Source organism: Pogona vitticeps, chromosome 2 (assembly GCF_051106095.1).
Source record: "Pogona vitticeps strain Pit_001003342236 chromosome 2, PviZW2.1, whole genome shotgun sequence".
NCBI lineage: Eukaryota > Metazoa > Chordata > Lepidosauria > Squamata > Agamidae > Pogona > Pogona vitticeps.
The window spans coordinates 108351460-108366026 of record NC_135784.1 but is presented as its reverse complement, the minus strand read 5'-3'; the positions used below and the strand labels follow the sequence as shown (position 1 = coordinate 108366026).

At 41.5% G+C, this 14567-nt stretch overlaps 1 protein-coding gene across 5 annotated transcripts in view; it reads left to right on the top strand.

The window, feature by feature from the left end:
- Positions 1-14567, top strand: part of PPP2R2B (protein phosphatase 2 regulatory subunit Bbeta) — a 334440-nt gene that overhangs the window by 276346 nt on the left and 43527 nt on the right. For all 5 annotated transcript variants that reach the window (XM_020806587.3, XM_020806595.3, XM_072990218.2 and 2 more), the window contains one exon: positions 10735-10912. In XM_020806587.3, coding sequence (XP_020662246.2) covers positions 10735-10912 — 178 coding nt within the window. The remainder of the gene's footprint in view (positions 1-10734; positions 10913-14567) is intronic.

Here is a 14567-nt window from a genome sequence, read left to right as displayed (position 1 = left end):
TTTTGCCTCAAGGTTAACTCCTGAAGCCTTTTCCATCGGTGGTTATAGCCACAAGGCAGTGGAGGTTTGAAAATAAGAGTTTTCCTTCTCCTAGATGGGCTGCCTTCCAAGGCTAACAAGCCCACCTACCCGGGTGCATAGATTACCATACTTTTCGGCATGGAAAGAAGTATAAAAGGAGTGGAAAAGGAAAGGGGGAAGAAAGGGAGAAGAAAGGAGTTTGGAAAGGGTGGAGATGGTAAAAGCCACATAGGTAGAAGCCACACCTTCACCAAATGGAGTAACATATATAGGGATGGTCCTTTCAGATATACAGTGGTACCTCGACTTACGAACTTAATCCGTATTGGAACAGGGTACGTAACTCGACATGTTTGTAAGTCGAAGCACCATTTCCCATAGGAATGCATTGAAAACCAATTCATCCATTCCATCCGAAGAAAAAAAAATCCCCAAAATAAAAAAATAAAACACTGCAAGCCCCTTGCCGCTGGGGCTGCAAAAAACTAAAGAAAACCCAGGAGAGAAAGGGAGCCTCAAAGGCTGTCTGAAGTGAATGGGCTGGGGCCAGAGACCTGGCCCGGAAGCACTCGCCTCCCCGCCCGCCTGCCTCCTCCTGCTCCTCCGGAGCTGCCCTCATTCCAGTCAGCAGCCACGGCTTCCCCCCCCCCCACTGCCCAGAGGAAAAAAATAACCAGAAAAATAAAAAGAGCACAGCAAGCCCAGTCGGGAGGTGCTCGGTTGTTGAGGCTTTTTAAAAAAGCCTCAAAAACCAAACAGACACGAGATCCACCTCCGTTGTTGAGGTTTAAGAAGGAAAAAACCCTCCAAAAATACACACACACACACTCGCTCCAAAGCAGAGCACAGAAACAAACCCTCCCTGCGCACACGCACACGCGCGCACACACACACACTCCGAAGCAGAGCCACCAAAACCCACTCAGAACATTTTTAAAGGAGAAAACAGGAGCTTACCTCCCTGCAGACACACACACACACAGGCTCACTCCGAAGCAGGAGGCTTTCCAAAAGCCTCCAAGTGCGACACACCCTATAGCAGGGGTCAGGGAACTTTTTTATCTTCCCCCCCCCCAAAAAATTTATATGTGTTGACATTACCCCCCTTGGCTCTTGCCATCTGCAGCCGACCCCCACCCCGTCTCTTCGCTCGCCTGGGACCTGTCCAGTCAGCCAGTCTGGAGCTGCCACACCACTGGGAAAGTATGTCCTTGGCGAAGGGAGGCGGGCGCCGCAGGTCCAGCAGGTCCACTGGCCATGAGCTCAGGTGAGGCGGGGTGGGAAGGGGGCCTCCTCACCAGCGCACCGGGCAGGTGGGCGCAGGCAGGAAGGAGAGCCCCAGCGAGGGCTCCGCCGGGCAAAGAGTCCTGGTACACCACCCTCCCCTCCCGTTTGGAGGCAAGGAGGGCAGGCGGGTGCCCTGTGCCGTTCCTCACCGGGGTTCACTCTCCCTGTGATGGAACGCCCACCTACACACAGCATCGTCGGAAATAAAATTCATAGGGGTAAAATGCCTGCCGCGACCGTCCTCATTACCCCCAGGATTTTCATTTTTACCCCATTTGGGGTAATTTACCCCTGTTGCCTGACCACTGCCCTATAGCTGCCGAAAGAGCTACAGCACAAAGAAGCAGCCTCGAGGCCACCTACAGTTAGAAAGTTGAATTGCCTACCTTTTTTCCCTTCCTGTTTCTGTTCGTAAGTGGAAGTTCAGTTTGCAAGTCGAAGCAAAAAGTTGCAACCGGAGCTGTTCATAAGTCAAGGTACCACTGTAAATGAAAGTTGGGGACATGGGCTGTTCTTTCATTGCCGAAAGAGAGGCTCTAAAACACGAATGATTGGTATTAGGAAAAGAGTACGTGGAAGTTTTCTGGGGGTTTTGTTTGTTTGTTTGTTTGTTTGTTTTGGTTGGTTCCTTCTTTCTTTTAACCTTTCATTCAGTAAGTCTGTCAAATTACTTGGGAGATGTTTCATCCAATAGTGTTATCACGAGAGGTACTGTCAGCGATGAATCAGAACATCCGGGAGGGGGAAGCAGGACTTTGAAATCTGTAAAAGGGCCAGGGTTGGTTGGAATCCAGGAGAAGCGCTCTTTCTGACTTTGGTTGTTTCTTGTGGGTATTTGAGCTCCTGGTGCCTTCCATCTGGATTGTGCCTTCCACCTGGATTGTGCGGCTTGCTTACCTCTGTGCCTCCACTTTTTATCTTTTCCTTTTTTTGCCCCTTTGTTTCATTTTCTAGGGAGTTTTTTCCTATTTCTTTGAATAATTTTTGCTACTGCCGCCAGGCAACCTGTCGGACCCAGTGTGCCTATGGAATTCTTTTTTATCTCCTTCTCCATTTTCTTGGGGATTTCCCCCTCTTTGGACCTTCCCTTTCTTTGACTGTTTGCTGCCTGGCCTGCCTATGATTCACTTCTGGACTCAAAGAAGGGAAGGCATCAAGCGGTGGAGGAAGACAAATCTCCCCATATTCTAGTAGTTTTTGTTTGGTTAATTTTCAGTGCATTTGTCCTTTGTCATCTTCTTCCTTGCTTCTCTTGGTTTTGGGGAATTGAGTCTTTGAGTGTGTGTTTTTATTTTGCTTTTCGTTCTTTGTGGGTGGGGTGAGTGCTTTCCTTATTTGATTGTATTTTTAATTGTTCTTTTCTTAATTTCTTGCATATTTACTCTGCTAAAGGTGTATATTTCGGTGGGGTTTCTTGGAATAAATTATGTATAAAGAGGAGGATTCCACTTCATGGGAAGGGCACCAAAAGGCAGAAGCACAGAAAGCACAAATTCTAAGCCTACCATGATAATGATTTTTGATGAATACTTTGTCTGGAAAGTATGGCTCTCTAGGCAGCAGTAGCCAGTGATTTCTATTGTTCACAGCCTAGAACAACAACAACAACAACAACAAAAGGAGGGAAAGGCAGAGAAAACAGATGCTTGGCAGTTACAGTTCAGTCTTATTTTGGTACTCCCTATCTCGCAGTATTCCTCTCCATGCCCTAGAATAGAGGTATACTATCTAGATAGGTGACCTTTTACTTGTGATTACAGTAAAGTGATTTGGTTGAGTGTGACAGGAGGGGGTGCCAGGTAATGTTGAACACCCTATGCCTTTCTCTGTCCATGTAGGCATACTAAGTAATGGGTGTGTGGCTGCATGTGGCTTGCTCTGTTAATGTTAATGGGGTCAAAATAAAGCTCAATAGGAGCTTGATCAATGGCAGCCCGTGGCATGCAGATCGATGTTTGCATCCGCAGCTGTGCTGCTAAAAATGTGCGCACTCTCACATATTGCCTTTATGTCTGAAAATCCATGTTGATGTAAATAGAGAATGACAGAGCATAAGCCTAGGTAGTTTTAAGAGAACCATAACCTGAAGACTAAGATAACGAGAAGGAGCTTTGAGATTTCCTGGCTTTTTCTGTTCAGTAGGCTTTGCTTCCTACAGAGAGCTTGGACCCAGGATCTGCTTTCTGTTAGCAAATGGCCTGATTTTCAGCAGTGTCTCTTGACCTTTTCAAAGGTTTGAAAGGGCTGCCATGGGAAGGAAATGGCAGGAAAGGCCACATCCACAACCCCAGTTGCCCATCTTGAGATCTGGGATTCAGCCCACTGTATTTGCACCTGTTAGTTTTACAAGCTAGAATACCATCACCCATTTCCTCTTACCCAGTTGCACCAGTGTAGTGTGAATGGTGTAACTTTTGGAGGCAAACAGCCTCTAGTTAGGAAATCAGCATGGGCATTACCAGTTGCATATGGAGCTTTATGGCTCAGTGTGCAACTAATAACTTAAGATTTCCTAACTTGGGGCAATTTGCCTACAAAAGGTATGCTATTTGCATAGCTACACATGAGTATTTTGGCCTACGATTCAGAGAAAAGCACTGTTTCTTGTCACAGAAGCGGCGCTCTGTACTGCAAAGTGCTGTGTATCAAATGTTAAATAATCAAAATTAAATGACCTGGACAAGTCACAAAGGAGCTGTGTGAGTTGGTTACTCCAGTGCAAACTGGAAGTCAGGCAGATCATCTTGTTTTTCTTCCTTTCCATCAGTTGAGCTTCTTAGGCTGCAGTGATTAGAGTGGGTGACTTTTGAATAGTGAAAACCAATCTTTATTCAAAAAACATAGAGTTTATTGGTGGGTGCAGAGAGGAGGAGGAAAGAGAAACACCATCTCCTTTGCCTTTTCAGCTAAATCTAACATTGAGCCATGGCTTATAGGTAGATTAAAGAGATGAGTATAAAAATTCACATGTGTGTGAATTTTGCACTTAGAAGAGAAGAAGGAACTGCTACACGTGTGTTAGAATCATCTGAGCATCACCTGCATGTCCTCTCTGTACTAAAAGGTTTTTTAAAAAGTTATATTCTATCACTTTTTACTTCATAAAAAATGAAGCCAACTTCTACATTTAAGAATGAAAAATGAGCTGCATTTTTGTCCCTCTTCTGAAAGCACAAATTAATATAATTTGTTAGTTGGTTTATTTTATTTGACAGCCTATGTAAATCCTTGATTTGGCTTGTTACACTGAATTACCCTTTAATAATGGGCATATAGAATATCAGATATTGCCCCCAGGTTACCCTTGTAATTGAATAAGGGATGTGTTTAAGGAGCTGTCTGTATTGGTTAATACTGTCATGACAGTACTAGTAAGGGGTGAGTGACTTAAGTGGAAATCTAATAATAAAAGCTGTGTTCTAAGTAATTTTTAATTGATAGCCGATAAACAGCTATTTTGCTTTTGATGTTATTAGACAGTTGGAGAATACTCTGATTCTAAGAGCCAATTTATGTGTTGTCTCTGACACAGTCAGTAATACTCCATTATTCTATGATTCTAACCTATATATATAAGATTCTTAAAAGAATACATGGTTAAGTGTTCCTTACAACTGGAAATCTGAATTTTTATTTAAAACAGCATGCTGATATATCTTCAGAATTACTAAGTACTGTACTCTGAAGAAGATTTTGGTTGATTACCATTAATCTTTTCCTAGCTGCCAATATTTATGATACAATAGGCAAACTGCCTCCTGCACATATCCTTACACTGACATTGAAGAAAGATTGGTTTACCTCTTACCATTAGTAAATGAGTATGAATCTTCCCCTTCTTGCAGAAGTGCTTTCCTTCCAAACCACTAAAAGTAAGTGGTTTTAGGATTGCAGCCATCAGTGGATTGGCCACCAACAGAAGCACTTACCCTCATGTGCCCTTGGCCTCTGCTAAGAAGGCATTAGTATGGCAAGACGTCAGATGACACAGCAGCCTTGCTAGAGGATAACATGTCTGGTCAATATCTTTAGTGTTTTGGATCAGGAGAACATTTTGCTTTCTCTCAGTGCTTTTGGAGGCAGGAATCCATGTACGTTGTCCCAGGAAGACAGGAAGAGCGACTGGGGTAATCCCTATCCACATAGCTGTACCACTCCCTTACTGTGGCCTTTATTTCTTTTCTTAGTGTGACACTATAGAGTACAGAACCTTCAGAATTGCTTTAAACAGAGATTGTACATGTTTATATGCATCTTGACAAGCATGGATGGAACATCTAGACAGCCATTTCAATTGCAACAAATATAATGATTTCTATATTGCTCACATAAATACTTTTGAGGCAGGCTTTTGCCTTCTGCTTATCTATGTCCAACACCTGTCAGAACATTTGTACTTACTGTTGCCTTCTCTATAGTATTTGTCTGAAAAGTAAACTCCTCCCATACTATAAGCATACAAATATGCCTATCTATGTTTCTCTGTTTGTGACTACCTACTGGATTTCAGCGTATATATTTCTCTTTTAATTAATTTTTCCAGTCTGCCTGTTTATTGATTTTGTCTCACTAATCATAATAAACCTTTCAATGCACATTTGGCCAAACAAAGTTGGAAACCAGTAAAGTTGTACCTGTCCAAAACTGGAAAATTATTTCTAAGGCATAGCATAGGCATGCTTCAGTCTCGAGAGACTATGGTAATGTGCTCTGTATCGAGGAGTGTCCTCTCCAGAGCATGAAGCCTGGGTAAAGTAATATGGAGGATAGGCTGTTACCCAAGCAGCAGATCCCCCCTCTCCACATTGCTGAAATGGTCCAGTGGAAAGGCAAGAGCCAATACAACTGGTTCCAGCAACATCGCAGAGTTGGCAGAATGACATGAACTGCCTTCGGGACTCCAGCTCCAGATTTTACCTCACAGTTAACTCCTGAAGCCTTTTCCATGAGTGGATATGCCACAAGGCAGTGGAGGTTTGAAATCGGAGTTTTCCTTCACCTAGATGGGCTGCCTTCCATGTCTGACGAACCCCACCTACCCGGCCTGCTCTCTAAAAGTGCGGGAGTATGATTCTGCCTCCCAGGTGTATGCACTTCGAATTGGCTTTCCTATTTGCCATATTAGGGTCAGAGATAGATTCAGAGAATTTGAGAATTTCGCACGCCGTTAGGCCATGCAGTGGGGAGACCAAAAGAAAGCCCAGCCAAAACAACAACAACAACAAAAACCCTCCTCAGCAAAATGTCCATGCAACCATACTTGACCTTCAGCCTCAGCCCAGCTTCCCAGGGAAGAGGGCCCAGGGTTCTGGGGCACCCTCATTTAAAGCAGAAAGAAGCAGCTAATTCTGTCCTGTCAGCTTTGTCATTGCTTATCTGCTATGACTGAGCACAAAGCCATAGCAAGAAGTCCATCACAGGCCAGTATTTGAACCTCATCCACCATTTAAGTTGACCACACAATGTCGCTAAAAGTTAGTTACAGCACAAAAAAAAGGCAACACTGTTGTCCTGTTAAATTATAGTCAGAATGTAATGTAGTTATACCTTATGCACCGAGGAAATGAATTTATTACAAGTACTGTAACTAGTTGCTTCCAGATTTTAACTACTTACTTCTAAGCATGCCTTTCCTACTTAGCTTTACACGTTTTTGATTTCATCCATGAGTTTCTTCTGAGTGTTTTTAGGGAAATCTAGTATGACCCTTGAACCCTTTACCTTTTGAAAACCATCATGTTTCTGACAGCCTGAATGGCGGTTTGCTCCCTGCAGTCTCTGGGCAAAATGCTAAGCCATGTCCCCAGATGGCTGAGCCAAGTCCTTCAACAGCAAACGATGCATCATTGAATATGTCAGGCTGAATTAGAAAGCAGGCTCGTCACATTAATCTCAGACTCTGAGCTGGCAGTTCCTGTGTTCTAGTGTCACTTGATCCTGGCTGTCATATTCCAGTCCCCACCTTCACAGCCATGGGAAATTTCCCTGGGTAGCATAAAGACAATAATGCAAAGTAATGAAGTCACCAGAGGAAATACTTTACTGGCACTGGTCACCTTTGGCTGACACCTTTTGGTAATATTAAGTGGCCTTATGGTGTTATGTAGTTGAAGGTATTATTTACACTCCGGTTCATGTCTGCTGGCACGGGCAATGTGTGTTCATTGACTGATACCTTTCTGGATTATCCATTAGTAGCAAAAATGGAGAAATTTTATGCTATGTGTCTTAGTATTTGTGTTCCTATCCTTCATGCTGGTTCTACTTTGCATCCTTATGGGTGGAATTGGGTAATTGTGTTTTAACAGTTGTTAGCGGCCCAGAGTAGTGCTTAGGCACTAGATGGGTGAGATATAAATGTAATGAATTAAATAAATAAATAAATAAATACATCAATCAATCAATCAGTCCTCCCCTACCCTGCTGTGACCCCCATTCTTTTATTTCATGAAATAATAGTGAAAGTTGCTGGAAAGAGGATAAAATCTATGCCAACCGTGATTTTATTTCTCAAAAATATTGCTTTTAATAATGTTTGATGGGAGAATATCTTGTTCAAGATTATTTTGACTCTTTCTGCAACATTTTCTTTTTCTTCAAGGAATGTTGTGGTTTGTAATAGAATTGCTTTTTGTTTACAAACCGCTTTTTATTTCTTTACTCTGCATCAGTAATTCACAGAGAGAAAAACATCCCTGTAGTGTATGGGTCTATACATACAGAGGGCCCTTTGGATGTCCCATCTCTGGTTGAAAACAAAGGCATGAGGAAATTAAATTCTTTATAATGGAGGTGGTCACTCAGGTGGAATGAGAAGCATCTGGATGCAACTAATGTGTGATGCTATAAGGAGAATAGCATAGGAGGGCCATACGGATTAGTGATCTAATGTAATGTGAATTCTTTCCTGTTAAATGTGTACTCTGTTTTTTCTCCAAACTGAACACAATGTGCCTAATTATAATACAAATACAATCAACTCATATACTACAATAAAGCACCTATAAAATGGGAAGTAAAACATAAATGCAAGACATTTATACCTGAAATAAAATCAAGGTACATCAAGAAAACTAATAAAAATCAAAGCAATTGTATGCATTTTTAGTTTTGATGCTTACAAAATATTAGTTGCTGTTGTTGTTATTGTTGTTGTTGTTATAAGAACAGCTAAGCCGCATTAATAGAGAATCCAGAAAGAACTCTAAATGAGATTGAATATTGTCACCAACTTTGTCATTCCCCGAAGCAACAGAAAAATTCTATCCTTCAACAAACTTGTGTTCAGAGAATTGATTTTTCTTTCGACCTTATAATAACTTCATCATGATTGCTGTATCCTGGCGAACCAATCTAAAACTAGTGAAGCTGTCTCTTTTTCCCAGTGAGATAATTTAGTTCTTTTATTTTTTTAAAAATGAAATTGAATTTGTTGTACTCTTGAAAAATGGCAGGCTAAGAATTAAATATATAAATAAAGAGCATATTTATATTACATTTCTGAAATGCTAAAAGCGACATTCTGGTACCCTGCTGCTCACCTTTTATTGTTTCTCAGTGATAGAAAATCCTTCTGGTAACCTTGCATGTCCTTCACTACTATACTGTTTTATGCAATACATCCCCCTAGTCTTACTAAAGACAAAATGGTTGACTACATGTCATGCACACTGTTATCATTGCCTCCGGAAATTGTTATTGATTAACGAATTGATGATTAGTTGATTGGGTAGAAACATCTTTGGAAGGTAGAGAACTGGACAAAGAAGCAGCAGAGGAGAAATGCTTAGCCTTTGGTTCTCCCATAGTGGGCTCTTCCAGGCAGGATAGAAGTGCCTTTTCCCACACTGTTTGCTGTGGTACTTTTCCAGTCCTTCAGACACCTGATCTGCTGTCTTCAAGGACTTTGTGTGACTTTTTTTTCCTGCTTTCCTGTTTTTCTGTGTTTTTTGGTTTTTTGTTTTGTTTTGTCTGTTTGTTTTTTTTTTGTCACTTCTTCAGGGGATGGTTTATTTTGCTCCAGAGATTTGTTTTGAGTTTTTCAAGTAGAGGACAATAGTGTTACAGTGCTTTCTGTTGGGTGTTCATCGCCATGCCAGATGCTCACCATCAGAAGCATGTCATTACCTCAGAAATATTAAACAAATGTTAAAATGGCTCCATAAATGAAGCAACAGTAGGGAGATGGGATTCAAAATGTTTTTCAAGAATTTCCCAGATTTCCAGGGCAGAAAAATATGGCATTTCATAGTAAAGTCTCTCTTTTTTTCATTTTTTTTAATTTTTTAACATAAGGGGTAACAAAAAGGAAAAGGGGAATTGGAATTAATGAGGAAGAGGGAAGACAATAACATACTGATATCCAATCTATACCTATTGCCATATCAAGATTTTAAGTTATACTGTGTACTCTTTTCTGCCTTATAGATAATGTTCTCATTTCAATATATGTTATTCAGACACTGCATGTTGATTCAGTCCACCTGTTAAATAGATCCCATCTTTCTGTTGCCTTTTGCAGGGGATGGTCTTTCATGACTTCTGATAAGATATCCATTTCGGCTATTTCCCGTATCTTTTCAATAAGATCTTCTTGTTTCGGTACCATCGGACTTTTCCAATTTCTAGCATATATAATTCTAGCTGCCGTAACAATATATATATGTACTCCTTTGACTTATCTATATTATCGGATATCATACTCAGTAGAAACAATTCTGGGGTTAATGGCACCTTACAGAGCAATATTTGTTGTAACATAGCATGTACTCTTTTCCAGTATTTTTTTGCTACTCCACATGACCACCACATATGATAATAACTTCCCACTTGTGTTTCACATTTCCAAGACTTATTTGATACATCTGTATACATCTTTTTTTTCTGCATTTCATAGTAAAGTCTTGATATGAATCCCAGTAAGTTGTGCCTTCTTTTTAACAAACTGGAACCAAACTCTGCTGCTTGGGGTGGTACTTTTGCCTCATCTGGAAGAGCTCTATCTCTATACTCCCTTGCTCTTGCAATGGCTTTTAAAAAAACTAAACAGACATGTTTGTGCATAATGTGTAGAACAGATTTCAGTTGAAATGAGCAAAATTCACAGGAACTAAAGTTGTGTGTGTTTTAAGGAATGAGCTTTGTTGCCTGTCATGAACCAAAGCCAGTTTTCAAATGCAGGACCTGATGTACAAATTACAATGGTAGGTAATACACCTAATAATGACAATTAAGGACCTGTTATAACTGAACCTAAATCAGAGAGCATCCCTTTCAAAGTGAACAGTAGAAATCTGAAAGCCATAGGTATTGTTTTGAAACAAATTGTGACATTGCAATATATAGTGTGATGACTTCTTTTGTAGTGGAGTTTTTTTCTTGGGCTCTCTCTTTAACCAGCTTCTTTTTGTTCCTTGTCTTTCCCAGGTACCTGTGCTAAGGCCCATGGACTTAATGGTGGAGGCAACTCCCAGGAGAGTATTTGCAAATGCCCACACATATCACATCAACTCCATATCTGTGAACAGTGACTATGAAACCTACATGTCAGCGGATGACTTGAGGATAAACTTATGGAACTTTGAAATAACAAATCAAAGTTTTAGTATCCTTTACTTCATGAATCTGGCTGGAGTTATCATCCAATCAGAAGAGCCTTCTTTCAAGAAGCAGCAGCTTGCTGAAACTCAACTTTGCATCTCTTGAACGGTTTGTTTGTTTGTGTTCCAATGTCCATTTTTCATTTTTCCGTGTCCACTTCCCACATCTACTTTCACCCTGTAGAAAGATGTTTACTTGGAGCTAAGGTAAAGTCTGACAACTACTGTGCAAGATCCACTTTCATTCCTTATTTTCCCATCCTCAGTTTTTTTTCCTGTCCTATTTTCTCACAGAATATGGTTTATCTATTGCATTTATGTACCTCAATTCAATAATTCGCAGCTCTTCTCTCAACCCATGTATTTATTCCTTTAAAAGATTATGCCAAGAACCTGATGAATGAACCATAGATTCCGTACATAATCTATTTTGATGGAGTCATCAGTATTTTTGCTTTACCCTTTCCAAATACTAATCACTCAGATAAGCAAATGTTCCCATGCAACTGATATATACTTGGTAAATGTGTTGAAGTGACTGAAGAGTACTCATAACATGAAATTGTCTTTGGATTAATATATATATATGAATGTGTTAAGACTGATGTCAGTTGCCTTAATTTTACAGTTTGGTTACCTATAGCTCTTCCACATGTGTCCTTTTCTCCAGCTGCCCTACATATTTTCCCGCTTTGACATCAGCCATGTCTGGAATTGCTGTCACGTGGTCTTTCCGAAAATAGTTGGTAGCACAAAAGTCTCAATTCTTGTGTAACTGCATGAAGGATACAAAATTTACTTCACTCCAGATCTCGTGTTTGGCAACACTGGAATGCAGTCACCGGGTGTGCAGGACCCACTGTGCAATTCATTTCAGCCAGTCAGCCCATTATATTTCTTGGATAGCAAAGAACCACTGTCCGCATGGCTCCTAGATTCAGATGCTTACCAGAGTGATAGCAGAAGAAAACAAGGGCTCCCATGTAATAAGAGGTACAAGGGACTGGGACCTTTTTTCTTACCTTCCATCTTTTTCTACCTTCGTTATTAGTCTGAAGCAAATGTGCAGGATAGCTGGGAAGTATCTCCCTTCCTCACCCTGCTAATGTAACTAATTGTTCCTGAGAGCCCCCTCCTCACTATGCTGTTGTGTCCTTGCCAACAGCCACACAGCAACAGGATTAAGAGCTTTGTCCCTTCTCCTTGTTTCTCAATAAATTATGGGCAGGTGTCCTCTCACGGCTTCACCTGAGAAGTACCAAAACTTATTGTTTGTTGGATTGCATGCTTGCTAAATAGTGAGGATGGGGAAGTCCTTGATGCTTACAATTAAGTGACAAGGACAATAGAGACGACTGGGATTACTTCTTCTTTAGACAGAAATTGCTAAAGAGTGTGAGAGCAGTGTACTGCCAAGGAACTTTCTGGGGGCAAAGTGGCCCACCTGGCTGTTAGAAGGGACAAAGAGCAGTGCTAGAGGCAACAACGGCCGGAGGTCTCCCTCTGTCCCACAGGTGGATGATTTCCAAACAGCCAAGGGCTATTTTGGATCTTGCCATGGGTTTTTGTTAACTGAAAAATGGACTTAACCCTTTTAAAAATTTCCTCACACCCTAAAATTGTTCACACAAAATACTAGGCATGGGACAAAGTGGGCTGAGTGGGGGTCCAGGGTACTAAGGACTCACCCCCTGGCGAGCACATTTTATTCATGTGCTGCATTTTGCCCAGGCTGGTTCTCCTCCCATTGCATGCACACTTCTCAGGAGAGGCTGCAGTGCCACTGAAATGCATTAGTTGTCCATGGTGCAAGATGCCAAAATGTCCGCCTGGAACCCAGCCATTGAACAACTTGAAATATCTCCTTCCCGGAGGGTGGGGGACACTCTTTTAAAAGCAACACAGTTTGTCTGTGAAGTCAAAGAGAGATCAGTGCTCCCTTGGGAACTGTGTATGTCTTGTAGGATGCTTGTTGTGCTGCCATGGTGTAAAACTACTGTACTCTCAAAATTATGTGCATAATCTGCTACCAGATTTCCTAAATGATAATCAGGTAATATTGCACATTCAGAGATATCATCGGGTATCAGCTTCCATACTACAGTGAATGGTCCTTAGGTCTCTTCAGATTTCATTTGTTGTAAAGAAAGACACCTTGTCTACTGTGAGCACTTCAGGTAGAATATGACATGCCAGGTGTATTTGTAATCCTTCATGTTAGCTTATCAACCAATCAACCAATGTTGTAAATTAAATTTACCATTCTCCGACATTCCAGTCTTGCAGCTACCACTGATAATGAGTCTTGTCTGCACATAATGTGTTACAGATATGGGGAGCTGGCTAGAATCCTTTGCCACACATGTAGCTGAAGTGCTTTCTGGTGGGGTCAGGAGAACACGCATCTTTAACTGCGTTGAAGCTTTGCCATCATCAGCAGAGTGTGCATCAGGCAAAAAAGGGATGAACCCATGCATTGAGGGAGAAGGAGAGAGAAATGCAGCGTGAGCAGAAGGTGAAAGGAAGAGTAGAATTGGGAAGAGGATTTGGGGCTAGGAAGAAGTGAGAAAGGATGACTGAAGAGAAGGATTAGGTAGCAAAGAGAGAAAGCTGTCAAACTGTAACCCTGGTGAGAATATTCTCTCTGATGTTAGGTTGCTGGGAGAGAACAATATTGTACAGTGGTGCCTCGCATTACGAGCGCTCTGTTTTATGACAAAATCACTTTACGTTGAATGTTTTGCGATAGCAAAAGTGATCGCAAAATGATGTTTCCTATGGGGGAATTTCACTTTGCGATGATTGGTTCCCTGCTTCGGGAACTGATTCTCGCAAAGCGATGATTTTCGGCCAGCTGATTGGCAGTTTCAAAATGGCCACCGGGTAAAAAAACGTCCCACTCTTTTCTGGGACGGATTCCTCGCTGCACAGGCAGCGAACATGGCCACGCTATGGAGGATTTTCGCTGGACGGTGAGTTTCAAGCCCCTAGGAATGCATTAATCGGGTTTTAATGCGTTTCTATGGGCTTTTTAATTTCGCATTCTGACGTTTTCGTTCTGCAGCGATTTTGCTGGAACGAATTAATGTCGTAATGCGAGGCACCACTGTATATGTAAGTATTTATCTGCTTTTTAAAAAAGCTACACCATGGCTGCAGAAATCTTTGTATATTTACAATTGTGTTTGAAAATAATTTAAGCACTATTGATTGCTAGAGGTTTTCCTTTTCTACAATTAAAAAAATGGGGGGGGGGTTCTCCTTCTAAAGTGCAGCTCAGAATCTGAATTCAGCTCAGCTTCTCATCCTTGCTGCAAGGTGCTGCTTTTCCAATTGAAGGGACAAGTTGCTGGATTTTGCTCACAGGACTGGGGGTGAAGGGGTGTCAATTGCAAGCTAGGGTTCAGAAGACAGGTACCTTTGGGGAGTCTGTGGAGAAGAAATGTTAAGAGGTAGCTTTCATTATGTGCTACAGATGGGTGACAGGCTGCTGAAACAGGCATGCAAATGAGATGATGTCAGTCACCTTATCAAGTTGCAGCAAGAATAATAATAGGACCAATGGCAATAGTTCACCTATAGCAGATATGTCCACCATTGGAATGTCTTTAAAGTAAACAGATGCATGTGGGTTTCCTTCATGAGCCAGTGGAGCATTAA